This window comes from Heterocephalus glaber, unplaced genomic scaffold (assembly GCF_053883595.1).
Source record: "Heterocephalus glaber isolate CG9 unplaced genomic scaffold, H.glaber_assembly_v1.0 deba00001454, whole genome shotgun sequence".
NCBI classification, from domain to species: Eukaryota; Metazoa; Chordata; class Mammalia; order Rodentia; family Bathyergidae; genus Heterocephalus; species Heterocephalus glaber.
Genome location: NW_028258303.1, coordinates 8487557 through 8511740, shown reverse-complemented (window position 1 = coordinate 8511740; position 24184 = coordinate 8487557). Strand labels below are relative to the sequence as shown.

The window sequence follows — 24184 nt, the reverse complement described above, 5'->3', positions numbered from 1 at the left end:
CTTGTGATGAGGGAGATTATTAAATAAATGAAATATGTGTCTTAAGTAATGCCAATTTAACCTCATCCCCCTTCCTCTGTGCACAGGCTCAGCTTATTGAAAGATCAAAGAATAATTTCTTAGGTGTCACTTGTGTTATTAAAACAGGTTAGAAGGTGAATAGATACACTCAAGTAGCAATGTTGCCCATTACAAGATTATATTAAGAGGTAGAGAAGATTTTTCTGATTGCATCCACTGTATAAATAAATGCTTCAACATAGCACATGTACTGTAGCTTAAAATACTGCAAATAACATTTTGATTAAAATATCTGAAAAGGAATTGGCAAAATACTACAGTGAAGATCTTATATTCTGACAGTGAGAAAATTCATGTAATTTCATTAAATATAGGTTGTCTGTATTTTTTTGTTAATAAATAAGACTGACTTTAAGTATAAAATTTCCTTTCAATTAATGAATGAACTTCACTCAGAATAGTCAAAAAGCCTCTAAATTTCTCTAGAGACGCTAACATTTTAAGTAAAGGAAGTTTCTACTTCCATTAGCATTTTTTAACTTACTGTCTATTTAATAAATGTTCATTAGTCTTGAACTTGCAAGATTTTGTTCATATTTTAAGACTTTTGAAGTTATCAGAGATTTCCTCAAATATTAAATTATTAATTGCTATTAATCTAAATATTATTGGTATTCCTCATTGGCTATTCAAGACTGGTTTTTTGTGGCATCACACACATTTCTGCCTCAGTCAAGGGTAAATACACTTGATCTTAGCCAAAAGGCCGAGAAGCAATAGTCAAGGGTAAATATAAAATGTCAATCATTTTAGTAGTCGATGTTTATTCCGCTGTGTATTTTAACAGGGCTTCTAAATGGTAAGATTTGGTTTATAATTGCAGCTCCTACTTATATGTTAGGAAAATAATAAAGATGATAAAAATGTGCCTTATCAGCACATATATTGACAAACGTCTCTATAATTTTCTATGTATTTTGCAATCTTTGCTGCATTCATTAGATTTCAATGTGTAGGTGCTCCTGGAGTACTTATTGTGCAGAGACTTAAAATTATCAAAATAGTTCATCATGTAATATCCATGTAAGGAATAAGAATGACCAATTTTTATTGAAATTATTTTATTAGCTATTGGGTAGAGTAGGAGAGTTTTTTCTGTGATGTGCTAATATTTGTCAGTCTTTGGAGTAAACCCAATTCTCAGAACTTATATGAACTAGGCTCTCTGAGCATCCACCCATTAATAAGCTGTAGTTTATTGAAGTTTTCTGTTCAGAATCTATTCCTTGCTGTCATCACTCTTCAGGTCAGTCCTTCTACAGGGCATGTAGGAATGTACCTGGGCAGTTATAAGTAAACATGTCTTCCTCCTGGGTGCTTCACTTATATTCATGTTTATCATATTGATATTCATTCACCTCAGGTATTTCTGTGCATTTTTTTAAATTAAAAAAGTCAGAGTCATAAACTGAATTGCATATTCAAATTTTTGGTTTTGGCTATGATTTTTCATATTACATGAAAGATAATTTCATTTGCAAACACTAGCATAAAACATGATCACCTGCCACAGGTCCTCATTAACATGCAGGAGTCTCAGCTTATGCAGTGGTGCTGTTCTAAGGGGATCACTTTTGAAAATCTATTTGTGCATTAATTCAACAAATATTTCTGAGTTTCCCCTAGAAGCCATCCTGTTTTCTAAGTACTAGGGATGAATTCTTTAACTGAACAACAAATATTCCCACATGGAATTTGCAGTTGGTGAGGGCATACTTACAATAAACAATATGCATATTAAATAAATACATTATATGATTCCTTAAATAGCAAATTACATAATTTGTTAACTGATAAATTAGAAAATGCTAAGCGCATGTGAAAATGAAAAACAGCACAGGAAAATTATAACTGTGAGTGTATGGGGTCCTCAGAAATTTTAAACTAGGTGATTTGGATAGATATGAGGTTTAGATATGGGACACAAAGTAAAAATTATCTTTAATTTAAAAATTCCTTGAAAATATATCCCCCAAAATACTCTCAAGACCTCTTCTCAGTCACAAATCCCTTTATCTTTGGTGTGTCCCTAGATAAGAATAGTCTGCTTTACTAAGAGACCCTACAGTATGAAAGAATGTGTTCTGTGCTATTAAAGCTTGAAGCAGACTCAAGGTGCCAAGAGAGGACCACAGCCCACCTGAAGGAACAGCCTACATGTCAGACCTCCCAACCCCCACTCACCTGCATAAGCACTGAAAAGAAAGCTGGCTCAAATCAAGAACAGTATAAAAATTACATCTGGTTTCCCTGTTTTTATTTATTCACTTATTTGGTTATTTTGTTTGCATCCACCTCACTCTCTTCTCTCTCTGCCAAAGCAGGAGAAATTGAATGATATACAGTTGTCCCTTGGTACCCTTGGTGGTTTGATTCCAGGAAACATATGATACCAAAATCCTCAGGTGCTCAAATCCCTGAACTAAAATAAAAGTGCAATACTTGCATATAACTTGTTCATAGCCTCTTGTAGACTTTATCATCTCTGGATTACTTATCATACCTAATACTATGTAAGTGCTGTGTAAATAGATGCTTATTTTTAGGAAACAATAACAGAAAAACAATCGGTACACATTTACTTTTGGAATATTTTTTATTTGTAGTTGGTTAAATTCACAGATGTAGACTACATATATGTAGAAACAAGTGTACTTTAAGTGTATAATTAAATGCATTGTACACTGACAGTTCCCATTTATCATGAGAACTGCTAGCAAAAGTATATAAATATAGAAAGCACTCAATACTTAGTGAAATAAAATTAAAAATTAATTTAAAAATCTTTTTGTTTTGTATTTATTCCTGAATATCTATAACAAATTATTATGTATTATTTTATTCAGAAAAATACATTAGATGATATTGCTTTAATTATTCAGTATTACTTTTTTATCCAACAATTACTTTTAAATGACTACTTCATGCTTTTTGAAACAAAATATGAAATGCAAATTAACATAATCAGTGATTTCAAAACTTAAATTCAAACATTTATTTACCTTTAGAATATTGCATTGAATACTTCATTCTGAAATCCTGAAAAATTGAGCTAGGCCCTCCCTGGAGCATCTCCAAGTCCTCAATTCAGTGATGGTGACATAGAATTAGTAGCAATTAACTGGAAATGCTTTTGTTAGAAAAATGTGTGGTTGATATTGTCATGGTAAAATAGCAAAGCTAAACATCAGCTATAAAATTTCTTGTAAAGTATCCATTAAAATAAACAAAAGAACACAGTAAGTAGCACAAGGAGTTCCTTGTTAAAGTAAACAGTTTCAGTTAAAAAGGAGTACATTTTGATTTCTCTTGTACACCAAGGTGACTTTAGTCAACAATAATGTATATTTTAAAATACATTTAAAAATAATGTAAAGAGTAAATTTTGAAAGTCTCACCACAAAGAAGGGATAGGTAAGTGAGATGAAGTGAGATATGTTAATTAGATTGATTTTATCATTCCACATAGTATGCTTATATTGAAACATTATATTTCGGCTGATAAATATATATATAATTCTAATTTTTATGTTAAAAATAAAATGAATAGTAAATTTTTATAAAGAACACACATACAAAAATATTGTTACATAGTTTAAACTATTAACTGTTGATATCATGTTTGATGAAATTATGTGATCCAGTGATGGTTCTGATAAAAGAGGAGACTATATATGTGTTGAAAAGAAAAAATTTCCCAGCTTATTTCCAAATCATAGGGTGCCACTTGTATAGGAAATCTAAAATTGATTTAAAAATATTTCTTTTAAAATCTCTTTAAAATCTTTCTTTGATAGCTTTAGAAGTGTTTTCATGGTTCAAGGGTGGTGACATTGCATAATAAGGAGTTCCTTCTGAAGAATTTTTGCTACCCATTGGAAGAAACCACAAAGCATGAATTTGGCTATTTCTCAATCTCTACTTATAATGCATTATGCAATTATCGATAATCATCATAATCTGTAGGAAATTAAGTGCTAAGACTTTACTCAGTGTCTTACTTTTCTTGTTGCTGAGACAAAATACCCAACACCCAAAGTTAAAAGAGGAAAGGTTGGGGCCGAGGATTTAGCTCAGTGGTTCCAGCTTCTGCCTTGCAAGAACAAGATTCCGAGTTTGATCCCCCGGTACAAAAAAAAAAGGAAAGGTTTATTTCAGCTCACAGTTTGTAGAGGTTTTACTTCATAGCCAGCTGGCTTAAGGTAGGATGGCATTAGAAAGGAGAAAAAGTCCACGATGTGGCAGGCAGAAGGCAAACAGCAAGCAGCAGCCCGCCTTTCCCTTTCCTCCCATCCAGGCTCCCAGTCTTTTGTGTGCCACCCAGAGCTGTCCTAATTCCAATCAGTGGGCCAATTTGGCACTACACACCCTTAATCCTAGTATCACATGTCCTACATCCAGCCAGCTCTGGAAAGCACCACCTATGAGCCATTAGGCTTTGAGGGGACATCTAGATACAAACCATAACACTCAGGTGCTTACTTAAGTAAACTTTTGTGGATTTATATTTTATATTGATTCATTTCTATCAAAAGTGTTTTTAATTAACCTATAATCAAGAAAATCTGCAAAAGCAAATTTATCTTTCACATACATAACAGATAACATATATACACATATTATTATGTATAACATGATTATTTTAAATGCTGTTATATACATGCTATATATAACATATAAACATGTACAAAATTACAGTTTGTAAATACATAAATAACAAACACACATACACAAATATTTGATATAGGTACAAAAATCAACCTACTTTTATTTACTATATTGTTATTATAGAAGTTGGTATTAGTCATGAACTTATTAATTTTCATGTATATACAATGTAGTATATTGGAAAGTACATCTTACATTAAGATAATGATTAAAATGATTTTTTAAAATTTTAACGTGAGTAAGCTAGATTTAAACCAGATTTATAAAATTATTAGCTGGGTATATTTATGGCCCAATTTTTAAATATTTAGTATAAAATAATTTAAAAATAATTTCTTTAAAAGTAATAGCCAGGGAGCTGGGGATTTAGCTCAGTGTTTCTGCCGCCTGCCTCACAAGCCCAAGGTCCTGAGTTCAATCCCCAGTATGAAAAAAAAAAAGCTGTAGCCAAATTTAACTTAAACATTAATTTTCAATAGGTACCATTATGAAGCTATACATATTCTAAAACAATAATGGTAATGGTAAATTTTTTTTTGCCATAATACATGTGTGAAGGTTCTGTTTTACACTGCACTAACTCATGGCTCTCTGTTATGTCATGGTCCACCTTTTGTTTCACTAGCCTATTAAGCTTAACTAATTAAATCACTTCATTTTTGTTTGATCTGGTATTCTTTTTGACAGCATTACTTGAACTTTGTTTAGAAACACAAAAGGGGATAGAGAATTAGCTCTCTTAATGTTTCTTGTCCACCCAAAGGTTTTTCAGCCAGTCAACTCATGGCTGGAACTTGAGACTATTAGCTTGTATGTTTTGCCAATGAAAGAACTGATTTTATTTTATTTTATTTTATATATATATTTTTAAGAGTAGGAAAGATTTATTGGGAGAAAGAAAACTTCTGCCTAAGAGAGACAGAAGAGGGACCGGAAAATGGGTTGCCTGCCCACCCTACTTTTCAAGGGTGTTTTATACAGCAAAGTCATGTGGTAAGGTGGGTACAAAATGAGACAAAACTATAAGACCCAATGGAAATTTACAAGGTGGGCATGAGGTGGGACAAAACCATGACCAACCAATATGATTACAAGTACAGTCACCCAGGTAAGATTGATTAAATGGGGGTCAAATGGGGGAGCAAGTCACGTAGCAAGCATACAAGGATTTTTCAGTAAGGGTGAGGGTCAGGGATATTTCCTGAAGAGGCTGGGTTAAGACCTTGACACCCTATCCAGGTGATTGATACCTATTTAGAATATCAATCACTACTATTTTTCCCCAGGAGAAGCACAAGGATGTGTAGTTTCTCTCTTTTTACAATTCTGGCCTTCAGTGAATATGTCTTGATTGTCCTCCATGTTGGCTCCTTGACTGTCCTCCATGTTGGCTCCTCCTGGGCTGGCCCTATCTAACTGCTTATAAGATATTAATTAAGTTACCTATCTGCAATATTCCCCCCTCTGAAGAAGTACCCCTAAATGCTGTGAGGGGGCGAAGGGTAAAGGCTGTTATGTCTCCTTCCAGCGGAAGAGGGTCGTAGTTGTGATCAGCAGTTAGAGTTACTCTACAGAGAGTCTATCTAAAGGCCCCCAATAGGTGTCAGGCATTGTCATCTTGGTAGCCATATAGCTTTGAGTCTGGAGGAGAAAAAGCCAAAGAAACAGTTAATACATGGACCAAATTATAAGGTCAGCAGGACTGCTATGAATATAGCCAACAAGGGTTTCACTTGGAGAAACTAGTAACAGCCTCCCACAAAGGATAAGGAGAAGGTCCAGGGGACTTCAGAATCCAACATAGAAGTTGTATTGTAGTTTAGCAGTTATGAGCTATTTACAAGATTGATCTGGTGAATCCTGGTAAAAGAAGTCTAGCATATTTGTCATTGGTTCCATTTGTATGACTGCTTGGAGTTTGGCAGCCTCTAGGCAAGAATAAACAAAACTTTTAAGAAATTAGAGCATAATCTAAGCATAAGCACACTAGAATGAAAGGGCAGGTTGGGGAGAAAGTCGCACTTAGAAATTGAAATAGAGACTGTAACCTGCTGAACCTTAGATTCTTGTATTGGTAAGAGCTAAGTCTGTAAGTCTGATACTTTGTCATAAGTCTCTCTAGTTTCAGCTGTAAGAAGATGAGACAATTTGAAGAACAAATTTCACTAAGAAATATAAAACTCTAGCAGAGCTCTTATATATTTTATCATAGTTTTTTTCCTAATGATCCATAATCATGGTCAGCTACTGGTAGAGCTGGAAACTGCCAGAAAGGGTCAGTGACTGGAGCCCCTTTTCACATCTAGCTTTATTATTATCGCATTATTTTATACCTCTTTTGGTTATTCTTTTCTGCTGGGTGTTTAAGACCAAGTTAAAGTGAAACCTGTCAATCAGTATGAACCTCTTGCTATCTATCAAGTTCAGTTAAGTCTCCTCAGGCACTACTTTGGAACCATGCAGAGAGCCTCTCAGCTCCTCTGTCAGTGTCAGTCGTCAGGATGGGTCACAGCCTTGTTTGACCATGTTACTTTCAGTAAAACCATGGGAGACTTTTCCCTCTTGGTGACCTTCCTTTGGCACACAGTACATTGGTCCTCTGGTGCCCACCAAGCTCCCTGCTCAGGAGATTAAGTGACTTACCAAGGATGAAGGATCCTATAGGAAAGGTTCCTTTGTGTCCTGAATCTTTGATCTTAAGGGGCCAGGGCCAAAATATTGGCTGTCTTCTTAGCCAAGTTACCTTTCTAGTTTTGGTCTCCAAACTTTAGTTGTTGAACACCCAAAAGAGAAGATCAGTGACATAAGTATTTTAGTAGGACCAGTGAGCTTAACTATCATAATAGTTAACACATCAAGCACTTTTGAAGTATAAAGCACAGTTAGAGTGCTGTTATTTTACCAACCATGGTTGTTTAGTTGAATCTCTGCAGAATGTTAATAGACAACAGTTATATATTATAGAGAAGCTTAAAGATAAAGAGCTACACATAGTATTTTAGCATGACAATCATGATGACGTTTTCTTTATAACACATGTCCATCTAAGTGCAGAATAGTCTTTCAGTCAAACACCTCCCTCTGATCACAAGACATTAAATGACATAAAGAAAACTATTATTTGTTATCCTTTAGTAGGATACCATCTAAAGAGAACATAGACATTGGCCTATAAATGTATCTTAGGAGTTCATAATGTCTAGCCCCCAATTTTAGTGTGTGACATTGTTTCAACTGTTTGGCGATTGAAGATCTCTAAGTTTGGTAACACATATAACATTAATCACATAAGTTTTTAAGAAAACTATTATTTGACTGGTTTTCTCATGCTGGCTTGACATATACCTCTTATCACAAGTAGCTGGAGGGCAAGATAAACGCAGATACCTGAGTCAAAAAAGATCATTACCATAAACAATATCCTAGAAGACTTGTACACTTGGAAGACATGAATATATATACCATGAAATAACAATGAGTATCAGTTACATGAAACCCTTTGTCCCTTAATTTTGTTTTGCTCCAAGAACATTTTAAATAAAACCTTGTTTTCCCACAGAAAACTTAACCATGACCAATGTACACATATCACAATGATATGCTTAGCAATGTATTTCCCACAAGGCTATGGAAATTACTGGGGGTCCCCTTTGTGAACAAAGGCTGGAATAAATTTTTTCCAGGCAGCCACTCCTTTATTTACCAAGGGGAGTCCAGTCCCGTAGTTTTCCTAAGCCCAAGAGTATTTAATTATCTTAACAAATTTTTAGATGACCTATGAGAGCCAAATCATAACAATTAACACATTATTTTTGACCAATGAAGATTCCTGAGTTATTATATACAGACAACAATATGTACTGTATTTTTTTTTTTTTTTGGTACCAGGGATCGAACTCAGGACCTTGCACTTGCAAGGCAGGCTCCGGAACCACTGAGCTAAATCCCCAGCCCTATGTACTGTATTTTTAAAACTAGTTGATATTTGGATAATCTGGCAACCTGGGAGAAGCATGTCTTTAGTGAAATTTATCTATAGTTATAGTTACAAACATCTTAAAAATCCGAAATGCAAAAGGAAAGAAGCTCAAACACAACAGCTGAATTGAATTGACCAGACACACACATACATAAGACAACTTGTAAACCAGAGTGCACTCAGATGTATTTGGCCAAGTTGAATTATAATAACTTTTATAACTTTTAGGTTTATAATTATAAAAAAGGCTAGTCAGGACTTTGTAGATCAACTAACAGAGATCTCTTGTAATAAGAATCAAAGGGAATAAAAATCTTCTACACCTGTGAAAACAAAGACCATTTTAAGATGGGCCCTAAGCTGACAGTTTATCTGTCTGGAATACCCAGCTATACAGGCTTCTCATTGTCACTTGGATAACCATAGCTGTTTGATAGCTACAGGTAATTGTTCCCTCTAAAAGGACAGACTATTAAAGGTAATTTTAACTATCTCCAGTGGGGGTCTGCTCAGGCCAGGTTTGTATGTAGAAGAGACTAGGTGACACTCTTTGTAGCTAAGTATGAATTTCTAACTTGGAAGGAAGAAGGCATGCCAAGGTGCAAGGAGGTGGCCAGAGCCAGGTTAGCTGTTGAAAGAACTGATTTTAGAAGAAGCAAAATATTGTAATGTTTAAATTAATAATGTTTCAAAATATTATATAACTTATAAATATCCATAGAGAGCTAAAGCAAAAAGGAAGCTGCATAAATGGCTTCATGCCAACTGGCAAAGAAATCAATATTTTCAGAATATTATATTTAAAATTTTTCTAAAAGTGAGCCACACGTATGTATCATTAACCTTATGTTCCATAAAATAAAAATATGAGGAAATTATATTCTTTTGTGAAGTCGTATTTTTAAGGTGGCACTTAGAATTTAAATTTATGAAGCTGAATTACTATAGAGAAAATGTATAATAAAAAATATAACTTACAAATGAGAGTAAAGTCAAAGTTCAATGCATATCAAAATTACTTCAGATTTGTCATTACTATATGAGTGTTGGGTGTATAAACTGATTTACAGATATGGATTTAATTCCTCAAATTCAAGGTAACTTCTAATATAGTTATTTCCCAAAAGAAAAATATTTGAAAAGGTGAATGATTTCTTGTATTGAAAAATATAACTTGAATATTGATGAATTGTTCATTTTGTAAACCTAGGAAAGGGCTAAAAATACACTGAAAATATTCATGTTTTTCAACTTTCAGGGTCATAAGAAGTATTTAATGATCCAAAAATGTAACTTAAAAATCTTTTTAAGTTGATTGTAAAGTACTAAAACCTTACTGAGTCTGAAAGGATTAACTTCTTTGTATCACATTAGTAATATGGCTGATTATTATGGCTTATGAAATATGATACTGAAAGTTATTCATAGAAATCAGAAAATATAAATAAGTTGGCATGAGTGTTTCTAATATTTTCAAAATTATTGAAAGTTTTTATTCTCTACTTTAGTTTTTCATATGCTAAATTAAACATGTAAATCCTGAATTATCACAAACACAAATATATATGAAGTTACATATTTTTGGCAATTCAAATATAAAGAACATTATTCTATTACAATGTTAACAAATATTTGTACTTCATAATTTGAATATCATTCAATCATATAAACATTTAAAAACCTCACATCTCATTTACTTTTTAAAAGTAGCATTATCACATAGCACATGATAATAAAACTTTTAAAAATCCAACAAAATTATACATGCTTTTACCCTAACCCACCAATGCGCTCTAAAAATCAATAATTAACATATATTCCCATATCTAGAGAAAAACTTTTAAATTTTTCCCTCAAGAACATTTTTTGTAATAGCTTTAGATGAAAAATGTCCATTGATGTTAGCTGTTTAATAATAGCTCCCTCAAAAAGGGCAGGAAAACCACTACAAAAGAAGAAGAAGCATCAGTATTCTGATTTGCAGAAGTCTTTAGACTATTGATTAAAGAAAGCAAGTTATGAAGAAATCATGTAGTATTCATTTCATATATAAATATGTGTATATATATATATATATGGAGAGCAGAAAATAAATGATGAAAAGTTTAATTATAAAGGGAGTCAAAGTAGCAGTACAAAATTGCACAGAATGAGGTCAAGTGTGATTCCTTTAAGTATATCTTTTAATAGAACTTTGAAAGTAAAAAGAAAACTAAAGGATAAAAATCTCTTGAAATAAATTTAACTAGACATATAATTGATAAAACCACAATTGATAAAAACCATAAAATTGATCGAACCGATTAATAAAGCCACAACACAAAACCACAGAGAAAGATTTTTAAAAAGTGATTTGAAAGCTGGACATAGTGACACATGCCTGTACCCCAGCTACTTGGGAGGCTGAGACAGGGGAATCTCAAATTCCTTTCCAGCTTCAGTATCTTAACAAGAGTCTGTCTCAAAAAGATAAATACAAATATATAATATATAAATATATATTATAAAAATGTATCTCTTAGTTTGAAAGCATGCGGTCCAATGGTACAGTGCTTGTCTAACATGCACAAAGACCTGGCATCAATACCCAGTACCATTAAAAATATGAAACTAAATAAAAGTGACTTGCAGCCCATTTCTCTGGCTGTATTCTGCTATACTCTAAAGACAACACTCCAAAACTTCACTCAGTAATTAAGCTCTACACACTGCAGTAGTCCAAGCCAGTAGTCAAAAATGTCTAATCTGAAACCAAGCTTACAGACTTAATTTTTAGTATGCAGGAAACACAGGAGATGGAAGGACAAGTAATTAATGCACCATTTTCTACGAGACAATTAGCATGGTGCACTTAAAAAAGAAAATGCTGTTAAATACTGTGAGACTTTCTTGATTAGCAGACTAAGAGGCATAGTGACAAATGTCATGCACATGTGCATACACACACACACACACACACACATGCACATGCACGTACATACACACAGTGAAAGAACAAGACAGAACAAGAGTAAGAGAGAGCTTGCACTCACACACCAGTGGCCGGTCTTACTGAATCTAGATGAGAATTATGCAGGTATTAATGGTACTGTCTCTTTTTTTCTGAATGCTTAGAAGTTTTCCCATTAAAGGAAAAAACTCTCTGTTATGAACTAAAATATTTAAAAGGCATTACATAGAAATGTGTTCTGTAGTCCAGGACTAAATCTTGACTTAGGCAGTCCAGTAATAATATGTATTTGAGGAAATTTTAATAAAAATTGCTATTAGATGATATAAAAACTTATTAACATTAACAGTTAAAATCATTACTGTAAGAAGACAGCAAGTACAGCAGTGCAAAAAAAGCAATCCACTATGTGGTCTTATTTTGGTAAAATCACATGTGGGAAAATTAGTACACAAAGGTTAGTATGCTGGTCATCTCTAGGAGGAATGTGGCATTTTTATTTCTTCATTTCAGCTTATCTCATTTAGTCACATTTTACAGTGCACACATGGGCCTTTAAAATTAAAACATGTAATTTCAATTTAGAAATATACTATTGGAAAAGCAAACTCCTCATTGCAATCATGAATATAAAATTATGTTTCTGTAACTTATTTAATTTCTCTCTGAGACCTAATTTCATGCAAAATGAAATAACTTGGAAATTTTTGAAGAAGCAAAACATTTGACACTTTTCTTTTAAAATATAATTATTTATAATGGTAAGGTTTGGAGAGTACTTTTCTTATATGACATTATATTGAATGTGTTATTATACTTTATAGCATAAGAATATAAATTTATTTATAACTGGTTTTCTTAATGAATAAAATCTTTAGGGTGACTAATAAAAAGGAGTTCAAGTTTACAAATTGTTGTTATCTTTATGCAGTAATCCAGGAAAGCCATTAATTCTCATTAGTTAAGCTGTAAGATATGCATGCTGTCCTCTTTTTGTTCTGCTAGCTGTGACACAGAAATACAGAGATCATTTTGTCCTTTTTACATAGCAAAGTCTAGAATGGTATAAATTTATGGAAAGAGAAATGCAATTGTTATATATCTTAGTGACTTTTTGTCTCTGAACATATTCAGCTTATTGTCCTTCATTTGGCAAGTTTTTTGAAGAATATTAAAGAATGGATTTTATTGAAGACAGGAGTCTTGAAATACCTTGGAAATCATAAATCAGATTTCTAAAATACCTAAAATATAACATAGTTCATCTGACTTTTCACATTCATTTGTCTCGCATGTCTGCAATCAGAACTGAATACAAGGCTTCACCTTAATGTTTAGGTCACTCTTCAAGGCTTTGTAGACTAGTTTTTAAAGAAAAATGTAACATGTTTGGTTGGCACAAACACATCTCACTGTGTGTATAATGTCCAGTTACAATACTGAAGTTCTTTTTATCACAGAGTGTATCACCTTTATTCATTTATAATCATTACAAAAATAACGATTCCAAGCACTGGTACAGCAGTGAATGAGGAACATGAAAGTTTCCTCTTTTCATAAGCCTCATAATATAGTAAATGAAGGCATATGGTCAATAAGAAAACCAAAAAACAAGAGAACTGTCCATAGTATTAAAGACCATGAAGACAGTAAGCAGAAAGAAGAGATGAAGAGAAACCAGAGGAAGAGAAAGAGTATGTACCTAGAAAAGAGTTTAGGGAAGACCACTATGAAGATCATGCATTTGAGGTAGAACCCAAGTGATAGGTCAGCTGTTCACAGCACCACAACAAGCACCTAAGCAGGGAAAATCATGTTACCAGAAGTAGTTGCCTGCCAGTACTACCCATTGCTCCACAGCTTTTTCACATTGGTTTGGGTTTTGTCTTATTCCTTGAGGGCTATACACAAAAAAATGTATACAGACACACAGCTTATATCATGTTGTTCTCTATTTCTCTCTTTCTCTCAAACATATACACATACACTGAATTGCTCAGTAAGATTCACAGGATAAAATCTACATTCTTCTAACCAGAATACATAACTACTAAAATTTTACCCTACCTATCTGATTTACCTTCTTCTTGCAGTTACTAGAGCTACATATTGCTATCAAATTAATATAGTGACAGATTTATATCCTATATGCTGTATTAACATATAACCTTCTACTGTCTTGTAGTACTGCTCATTTTTCCTATACTAATTTATATTTCTCTAAATTCTATGTGCCTGGGCAACATATTCTATATTTCTTAGATATTAAAATTCTTCTTATACATATTATATTTACAAAATAGGGTTGCTTTTTAAAAATATCAAAATATATTGAGGAAATGGTGAGAATTGCTGTAATGTTTAGACATTTAAAGATCATAATCATAATTTATACAGATTGAAAAAACATTTTGTTGGAACTTTATTTCTAGGACTTTAGATGGGGACTGTGGTTTACAAACATATCAGGGCAGCAATGTGAAATTTTCTTGGTAATTATTTAATTTTCTTATAGTGTTTTACTATAAACACCATGAGGCAAAAAGAATTGAGTAAAATTGTAATTTTTGTACTCGTATACAGTGCCAAGGACATAATAAAAATATTCTAATCAATCTTTCCTTTTTTCATCTCATGTCTAGTGTTAAAGTTTACTTAATTGGAATTTGGAAGCTTGTAAGCATAACTAATGTAAATATTCTTTATATATGATAATATTTTTGAATTAGAAAATCATAAAATAACAGTTTTGTGTTGGTCTGTTTTTAAGTGTTAAACGTTTTAAATCTTCATTTAAATTTTCATTTCATTTTATTAATTTGTCATTTATTTCTTTTTGTTTTCTTCTTTTCAAGGCCCTGTGGAATCCTACATGCACTGAACGTTTATTTAAACCAGTACATTTTTCAACATAAGTCATATCATTATTTGCAAATAAGAAATTCCTCACTAGTCTGTGACTTGTTAAATATTGAGCAAAATTAATTTTTCATCACTTATTGTTTCTCAAACTATGTAATACAGAAATGTTTCATTCCAAATATTCCACACTTTTTGCATTTGTAGACAATTACACAAAATATTCATGAATGAAGATTTAGCTAACTATGTCTGCTTTATTCTTACTGCATTTTAAAGAAAATACACTTTCATTTAAACATTATCTTTATATGCAAATATTCTAAAATGTAATATTCCACTTGGCAGTAATATTGTTCAACTTGCTCATCCATATCATTTGTCTGTCTGGTGACTATCTTCATTTCTTATCGGATATTCTTTGCACATTAGGTTTAAAAACAATGCCTTTGTTTCTTCAATTTGAGTGGAACAGTTCCTACTGAAAAATTAAGTTATCTGTAACCTTTTCCTTCTATATTAAGACCAAAACATGAAAACAGTATGTTTTTAAATGTATTAAATAAGGAAAAGTCTTACTCTAGCTACAGAATGTCATAAACTAGGTATGTCTCAAAAGAGTTTAAAAAAGTTCATTGGCTGTTAATATCATATTGAAGGAACTTTCTACCATGTGTCATAAAAGGAGGCTTGATACTGCCCCTTGATTTCTCAGTGGCCCCTACTTATTGCCTTTTTATAATGCCTCATGTTAATTATCAAATGCTCAGATGTCTACATTGCACTCCTGAATATTGCAGTTTATTGCAGGGATAAGTGACAGAGTTAGCCCAAAAGAATGGGGCCATGCTGTTAGCCGGTGCTGAATGATAGGAGAATTGTACATCTAAGGAGAAGAAAGAAAGTGGTCCTGAGTGCTCTCTATTTTGGAAACATGCAGTGGAATAATCATGGATGTTGTTGGTAATGTCTGAAATGTTATAAAATTGATTAAATTACTTGTGTCATTATGTAGCATACAATATGAATAATCAAATGTGGGGTATGAACCATTGTATTAAATAAAACTATAAATATATTTATTTACACAAAATATAATATGTGCCCTTGTCGATTTTGCCTGCTGAGGCACCCATTTAGAATCCAGGATAAAAAAAAGTTTTGTTTGTCTAACAGTTTTCCAGAGTTTATTCTTCTGTCTTATTTTCTCTGGTATTATTTTATATTTTAAATATTTAAATGTAGATAATACAAAACTCTGCTCTTAAGTAAAACGTTCATGTTAAAGGATTTTATTTATTTGAATGGTTAATATTATTTTGAAGAAGATATAAAGGTATTTTGTCTAAACAACAAGGACAAAAAATCTCAGAGTAGCAACTGGAGTATGTTCACAAAGAAAAGCTCAGTTTTCCTCGGAAACAATGTTGCAGAAACTGCTAGTGCAGACAAAACAAGCCAGCTACCTCAAAGGTATAATTTCAGATTTACTTTTTTTTTTTTGAACCAGCAGGCTATTTCAGTGCTTCTTCCTTTCTCAACAAATGCTGAATATACATAAGTGAACATGTTTACAGATCAGTAATTTGATTTCAAAGGAAAGTATTTCCAGACATTGTAAAGATGTTTATTATGAAATTTGTCCATTTAAGTATTGCAGTGTTGTTTTGCATGGATTTGAGTACATCAAACATTGATTAAAATAGAGATTAATGAGGATGTTGCTATTGTTTCTAGAAAAATCTGTGAGAATTATAATTATTGTGCTACATTCCATGGTGAAACAAAATGATTATTGCTTTTCAAAGGTGATATCTGAGGTTGGTAGTAAAGCATCATCAGTGTTTATTGATCAAAGAAAACATTATGCTTTATATTTATTCTTATATGTTCATCATAAATGGCCTCATAGTCAACAGCTCAAGATTCAAGATTGGACTAACTTGATTTAACAAATAATGAAACTAGAATTTAAAGAGATCTGCTCAAAGCTATAGTTGTTCTTAGGTGTCCATGATGAAAAGTTAAGTTTTAGTTTTTCTGCCTGATTGCAGAATGCAGTAGAAAGTATGCATTAATTATAAATACAAATATGTAAAAAATTATATGATATACCATAATAAAAATTGAGTTTCTTTAAATATTTTTCAGGGACTGAGATAATTGCGATAATAAATATCAGCTTCTTGAATGCTGCCTACTATGCCTATGATATGTATGTGATAAGGAGGTTATAATAATGATAATTATTTTTTCAAGTAGAGAAGTGCACTTTTTCTAATAATACTAGCAACTATTAATTTCATCAGTAAGTTAAATCTTTCTGAAAATTTTTCATGTGCTAAAATATATTCATATTAAGTGTTCTTACCGTATTTAAAAATGTCAGTACCTAAAGTTCTCAGGTTTATGACATTTGCCTATGCTTGAAAAGATTTTTAAATCAAGACTAAAATAATGTATATTATTATATACATATGATTTTATTATGACACAAATTCTTCCTCACTAAAATTTTCAAAATTATGCAATTTTTCTTAATGACCTAAATTTCAAGTTGTCTTAAATATTTGTTCATGTATTAAACAAAACCCACTTCCTCTTCCATATTTAACTGTTGAGTACAGGCAGGAATGTCCAGCTTACCAAAGGCATGCCTTTCTTATCATATTTTGTGCATGTTGTTCCTTAAAAGCTTCTCCAAATATGGTTGTATTTCAGTTTTGCACATAATCTCTATAAGAACCTATCTCACTTTGATGCTCTTTAAGGAAGTAGTAATCACTAGTATGATTTTTTGGCACCTTAAAAAACAAAACAGTAACACATATTTTCAAACATGTCAATTTTATTTTAAATATTTAGTTGGAACAAGTCCACATGTGAATAAATCTATTGCCATATGTCCTCCATTAAAATGAACCATTACTCTTTGTATTAATAAGCATTGAAAACATTAGAATTCCTGTCTTACAATGACATCTGGTGTATACCTGCAGTCACAGGAATTCAGGGAAAGAGAAAAATAAGCTGTAATATGGGAGAAAAAAGAATAACATAAACATCTTTCTCATTCTATCTTCTATTGAGTGTTGCTTACCTCTATGTTATGAAATCTTTTCTCCATAGCTCTCTGTTCCTCTTTGAATGCTGTATGTGTATGCACATACAAGACACAAATCAAGAAAAATTCCAAGAGACAGTATTTTCTGATAACTGTTTTTACGTTTTCAGAGCTGTGTCCTTTATTTATAAACATCATGGTCAAATTATATATGTACAGACATGCACACACTATTTGAAATGAGAGTTTTCTTATCTTAAAGTTAACATTTTTAAAGAGGGGAACTTGGTAAAGAGGAGAAAATTTACATGTAGTATGTACATTCTTAGAAAGGACAAGAATTTCTTGACTCGCAGAAAAAGAAGTGGCAAATGAACATTGTTTTGTTTCTGATAGAGAAAAACAGTAATAGCAGCAAGGGTAAAATGATAGTGTCATGAATCTCTCTGAGATTTATTTTCATTTTTAAAGTTTCATGAAAAAATACAACTCAAAAAATGAAGAGACTATTCCTTCACCCTTTATTGAGAAGAGCCTGTAGTTTAAATTTTGATGAACAGCCTGAAAAGCTTATATACTAGTAAATTTGAATATAAAGATTGGGGCAAGTGAATGTCATACCTTCATTAATTGACTCTTCATAGTATAATATTTTTAATAAGGCTGGAAAGATTTCTGACTTACAAAGAAATCTCTGTGTACATTAACACCTGGGTTCATGAATACTTCTGTTTGCAAACAATTTGGTTTACAAACAAAAAGATTCGGGAAAATTTTGCTTCATTTTGCAAACTCTGCATCTGGTGGCAAACACAACCACAGCCATCTTCCCTACACAAATGCAAACATGACCCTGTTCCCTAAAATCATAAAACAAATGAAGTTCATAAACTGAGGTACCAATGTACTTCCTTTACTATCAGAATAATGTACCAGATCCTAATGATGAATATAATCATTATGTACTGCAAATATGTAGCAATAAAAATTGAAAAACAAACTAACAAAGTTGAGGATGACATCTTATGATACTGATAACAGCCAGACTAAAATTGTAATTATAGGCTTTTTCCAGGGTTATATTTATATGTTCCTAATTACATTACAGTAGTTAGATCTAAGACACTAGGCACACTAGAGAGTGTACTCTAATAATTAAAGATTGCACATTGATCACTTATAAATACAGATGTAAGCAAGTGCATTCTGCTAAGACACTCTATTTTATAAGAAATAAAAAATCACATTGTGCACAGATCCTAGCAAGAAGCCCACATGGATGAGAGCAACCTGGGTATGCCAGTCCAGCCAGGGTCCTGCCCAGACACCAGCAGCTAGGGCCTGCCTAGAGAACATGTGCACAGCCACACAGGCAACAGCCTGAGGCCCACCTAGATACCATCAGTAATTGCATGCAAACCTCAGCCAGAGCCCACTCATTTACCAGCAACTGGGGTGCACAGCCCCCAGCCAAAGACCCTTCCAGACAACAGATATGCAGGTGGGCAGGCCCCAGCCAGAGACATGCCCAGATACCCTCCCATGTGTGCAAAGGCCCCAGTCAGAACCCCACCCAGACAACAGCCCAGCCCAGGGATCCAGAAGGCCACCATTCTGAACCTAGGAATTGCTGCAGTGGTGACCAGCAGAGAGGCCTCCCTGAGGCTGACTGAGAATTGAACCCCACAAAACAAGCAAAAAGTCACCTCAACAAAGGCATAGCAGGCTTCATTTGTTGAAATGAGAAGACATGTAAACAAGTCTGAAAACCAGACACCAGATCACCTAAGGCAATTCCTATGGGCAATGAGATGGAAAAATCTGATACTTAATCACCTGGACTCTCTGAACTAGCAACAAAAGAAGATCTGAAAGAAATGAAATCAAAAATAATTTCTCAGATAACGACAGAGATTATGTCCAGAGTGAAAGATATGATTAATAACTCTAGAGCAGATGCACATTAAAAAAAATAGAGGAACTGAGGAATATGAAGGAATTCTAGCACAGGAAACAAATGGAATCCATAAAACAGATACAAAGAGATATCCAGGAGATTAAAAACTCCATTGAAAGTTTATGCAGCAGAATGAGCCAATGTGAGGACAAAATATCAGATATACAAGACAGGATTGCCAGAAAAAGAAAAATTTCTTACAAATAGTAAGGGACCACGAGAAATCAATCCAGCAGCTGGTAGATGATGCAAAGAAGAATAACATAAGACTTAGCAGAGCCCATGAAGAAACAGTAGAGAGTGCAAATGACATTAAAAAAACTGTTCACAGAAGTAATGGCAGAAAACTGCCCAAGCAGGGAAAAAGAATTTGACATACAAATAAGTGAGGCATATTAGACTCTAACTAGCTGTGATTAAAAAAAAAAAAAAATACTACACCTAGGCATGTAATAGTTGAGATTCCAGAAACCCAACAGAAGAACAAAATCTTACAAGCAGTTAGAGAAAACAAACAAATCACATACAAAGGAAAGTCCATCAAAATCACAGTAGCCTTCTCAACAAAAACCCTCAAGTCAAGAAGAGCCTGGAGTGAAGTATTTCAAGCCCAAAATGAAAAGAACCTCCCACCTAGAATGATGTATCCTGCAAAACTATCTTTCAAAATTGATGGAGAAATAAGATACTTTCATGACAAACACTACCTGAGGAACTTCATGAATACCAAATCAGCAGTCCAAAAATTTTAAACAATATCCTGGGAAAAGATAGTGAGGATCACAACCCCAGGAAGCCCAGCAGAATGAATCTATTGAAAGACAAGAAATTAGATGCCAAGGGGGAAAATCCAACAAGAAAAGGTCATGACAAGGATAAGTCAATACATAAAACCTATAACCATGAATGTTAATGGCCTCAATTCATCAATCAAAAGAAATAGACTGGCAAAATGGGTCAAGAAGAAAGATCCAACAATATGCTGCATATAAGAAACACACTTAATTCAAAAGACACTCGTAGACTGAAAGTTAAAGGGTGGAAAACAATACTCCATGCAACACGAAACTGAAAAAAAACAGGAGTAGCTATCCTCTTTGCAGATCAAGTGGATTTCAAACCAACACTCATTAAGAGAGACAAAGAAAGACACTACATCCCTGTAAAGGGAACAATCCAAGAGGAAGAGATGACAATCAAAACATATATGCACCAAATACTAGTACACCCACTATATAAAACAAATACTAATGGACATGAAAAATCAAATAAGCACTAATACAATAGTACTGGAGGACCTTAATACTACACTGTCACAAATAGATAGATCAACTAGACAAAAAATAAGCAACAATATACTAGAACTCAATCAAACTCTTGGACAAATAAACTTAATTGATGTTTACAGTGTTCCAACTCAGAAAATCAGAATACACATTCTTTTCAGCTGCACATGGGTTGTTCTCCAAAGTAGACCACATACTCGATCATAGAAGATGTTTAAGTAAGGAACTGAAGTTATCCTCTGTATATTATCAGACCATAGTGTGATGAAATTGGAGATCAATAGTATAAGAAAACACAAGAATTTCATAAGCACATGGAAATTGATCAAGTCACTTTGGAATAACCAATGAGTCACAGAGGAAATTAAGAAATCAGACTGTTTCTACAATTAAATGACAATGCCAATACAACATAGAGGAATCTATGCACACAGTGAAAGCAGTCTTATGAGGGAAATTCATGGCAATGAATACTCATATTAGGAAAACAGCAAGCTCAAATAAATAACCTAATGCTGAACCTCAAGCTTCTAGAAGAAGAACAGTATGACAAAAGCAAAGCTCATACAAGGGAGGAAATTAAAAATATCAGAGTAAAAATCAATGCAATGAAGACTGAGTGAATGACACAAAAAAATCAATGAAGCAAAGAGTTGGTTCTTTGAAAGAATAAACAAAATTGACAATCCCTTAGCCAACCTTATCGAAAGAAAGAAAGAAAAGACCTAAATCTATGTAATTAACAATGAAAAGATTGAAATTATAATGGACCCAGCAGAAATCCAGAGGATCATCAATACCTACTTTGAGAACCTATACATCAATAAGATGGAAAACACAGAAGAAATGGACAGATTTCTAGATATATATGAATTACCAAAGTTGAACAAAGAAGATATAAAAATTCTAAACAACCCAATATCAATCAATGAAATTGAAAATGTAATTAAAAACTTATCAATGAAGAAAGGCCTGGATCCTGATGATTTCATTGCTGGATTCTAAATGACATTTAGAGATGAACTATTGCCAGTACTGTTTAAACTCTTCAATGAAATTGAAAAGGATGCAATACTCCCAAATTCATTCCTTCAAGCAAGCATCACCTTGATCCCAAAAGCAGAGAAAGACCCAACTGAAAAAAAGAACTGTAGGGAATCTTACTAATGAACATAGATGCAAAAATCCTCAATAAGGTATTGGCAAACAGAATGCAGATCATCAAGAAGATCATACACCCTGACCAAGTGGGATTCACTTCAGGGATGCAGGCATGTTTCAACATACACAAATCAATAAATGTAATACACTATATTAATAGAGCCAAGGACAAAAACTATATGGTCATCTCAATAAATGCAGAAAAAGCATTCCAAAAAATTCACACCTATTCATGATGAATACCCGACAGAAAATTGGGATAGATGGTCTCTATCACAACCTGATAAAAGGCATCTATGAAAAACTAACAGCTGATATCATACTAAATGGTCAAAAACTGAAATTTTATGCTAAGATCATGAACAAGACAAGGGTGTCTACTATTGAACTCCTGTTCAATATAGTTTTGGAAACATTAGCCTCAGTGATTAGACAAGAAAAGGAAATAAAAGCAATAAAGATAGGAAACAAAGATGTTAAATTGTCATTATTTGCAGATGACATAATACTTTATATTGAAGATCCTGAGAACTCCACCAAAAGTCTTCTAGACTTACTAACCAGAGTCAGTAGAGTAGCTGGATACAAGGTCAACACACAAAAATCAGTAGCCTTCCTGTACATCAACAACAGACTCACTGAGAGGGGAACTGGAGAAACAGCTCCCTTCATAGTAGCATCCCCAAAAATGAAGTATGTAGGAATCAACCTAAGGAAAGAAATGAAAGACCTCTAATCTGAAAACTATAGCACTCTGACAAAAGAGATCAAGGAAGATATCAGAAAATGGACAGACATCTCTTGCTCCTGGGTAGGAAGAACAAATATAGTAAAAATGGCCATACTTCCAAAACTGCTATATAGATTCAGTCCAATCCCAATTGAAATTTCAACAGCATATTTCACAGAGCTTCAGAAAATAATCCAAATATTCATTTGGAATCAGAAGAGACCTAGAATAGCAAAAGAAATTCCAAGCAACAAAGACAAGATGGGGGGGATCACAATCACCAACTTGTAACTATACTACAAAACTACTGTGATAAAAACAGCATGGTACTGGCCATGAAACAGACCTGAGGACCAGTGGAACATTTTAAAAGATGCCAGAACAACTCCAGACACACTCAGCCACCTCATCTTCAACAAGGGAGCCAAACACCCTCACTGGAGGAAAGATAGGCTCTTTAATAAATGGTGCTGGAAAAATTGGGTTTCAACTTGCCAAAGATTAAAACTAGACCTATATTTCTCACCCTGTACTAAAATAAATTGAAGTGGATTAAAGATCTAAATATTAACACAGAAACACTCAACCAGCTGTAAGAGATGTTAGGTAGAACTCTTGAAGACATTGGCATATGAAAAGATTTCATAAACAAAACCTCAGTCACACATGAAATAGCACAAACAACAAGTGAATCTCAGGCAGGAGATTTAGCTCAGTGGTGCTGCTGCCTGCCTCACAAATGCAAGGTCCTGAGTTTGATCCTGGGCACCCCTAAAAAAAAAAAATTTTAAAAATAAAAATAAAAATAGAAAAAACATGTGGAATCTCTTTTTATTGAAAAGCTTCTGCACAGCAAGAGAAACACCAACAGTATGAAGAGACAACCCACAATGTGGGAAAAAGTTTTTACCAGCCATTCATCAGACAAAATTCTGCTATCTAGAATGTATAAAAAACTTAAAATATCAGACCTCAGAAATTTAAAGACCTAATTCAAAATGGGCATCTGAAATGAACAGACATTTCTCAGACAAAGAAAAAGAAATAGCAAATAAACATATGAAAAAATGTTCAGCATAGCTGGTCATTTGAGAGATGCAAATGAAAACAACACTGAGATTCCACCTCACTCCAGAAAGAATGGCTGCTATCAAGAAATCAACCAATAACAAATGCTATTGGGGCTGTGGAGAAAAAGGAACCCTTCTCCATTGTTGGTGGGAGTGTAGACTTCTGTAAGCACAGTGGAAATCAGTATGGAGATACCTCAAAAATTAGGATTAGATGTCCCATTTTACCCAACTATTCCTCTACTGGGTATCTTCCCAAAAGAATTACAAGAATCATACCACGGTGATATATGTGTACCCATATTCATAGCAGCACAGTTTGCAATAGCTAAAACTTGGAAACAGTCCAATTGCCCATCAACTGGAGACTCGATAAAGG

The 24184-nt window shown here is 33.3% G+C and overlaps 1 protein-coding gene across 8 annotated transcripts in view; it reads left to right on the top strand.

Moving 5' to 3' along the window:
* Positions 1-24184, top strand: part of Ccser1 (coiled-coil serine rich protein 1) — a 1339591-nt gene that overhangs the window by 748432 nt on the left and 566975 nt on the right. For 2 of the 8 annotated variants that reach the window (XM_087215781.1, XM_087215780.1), the window contains exon 10: positions 14534-15621. The exons of 5 other annotated variants lie outside the window; for them this stretch is intronic. In XM_087215781.1, the coding sequence (XP_087071907.1) occupies positions 14534-14593 (60 nt within the window). In that variant the 3' untranslated portion in view covers positions 14594-15621. Of the gene's footprint in view, positions 1-14533; positions 15702-24184 lie in introns of those variants that run through there. One more of the 8 variants, XM_021261079.2, reaches the window with a different exon arrangement.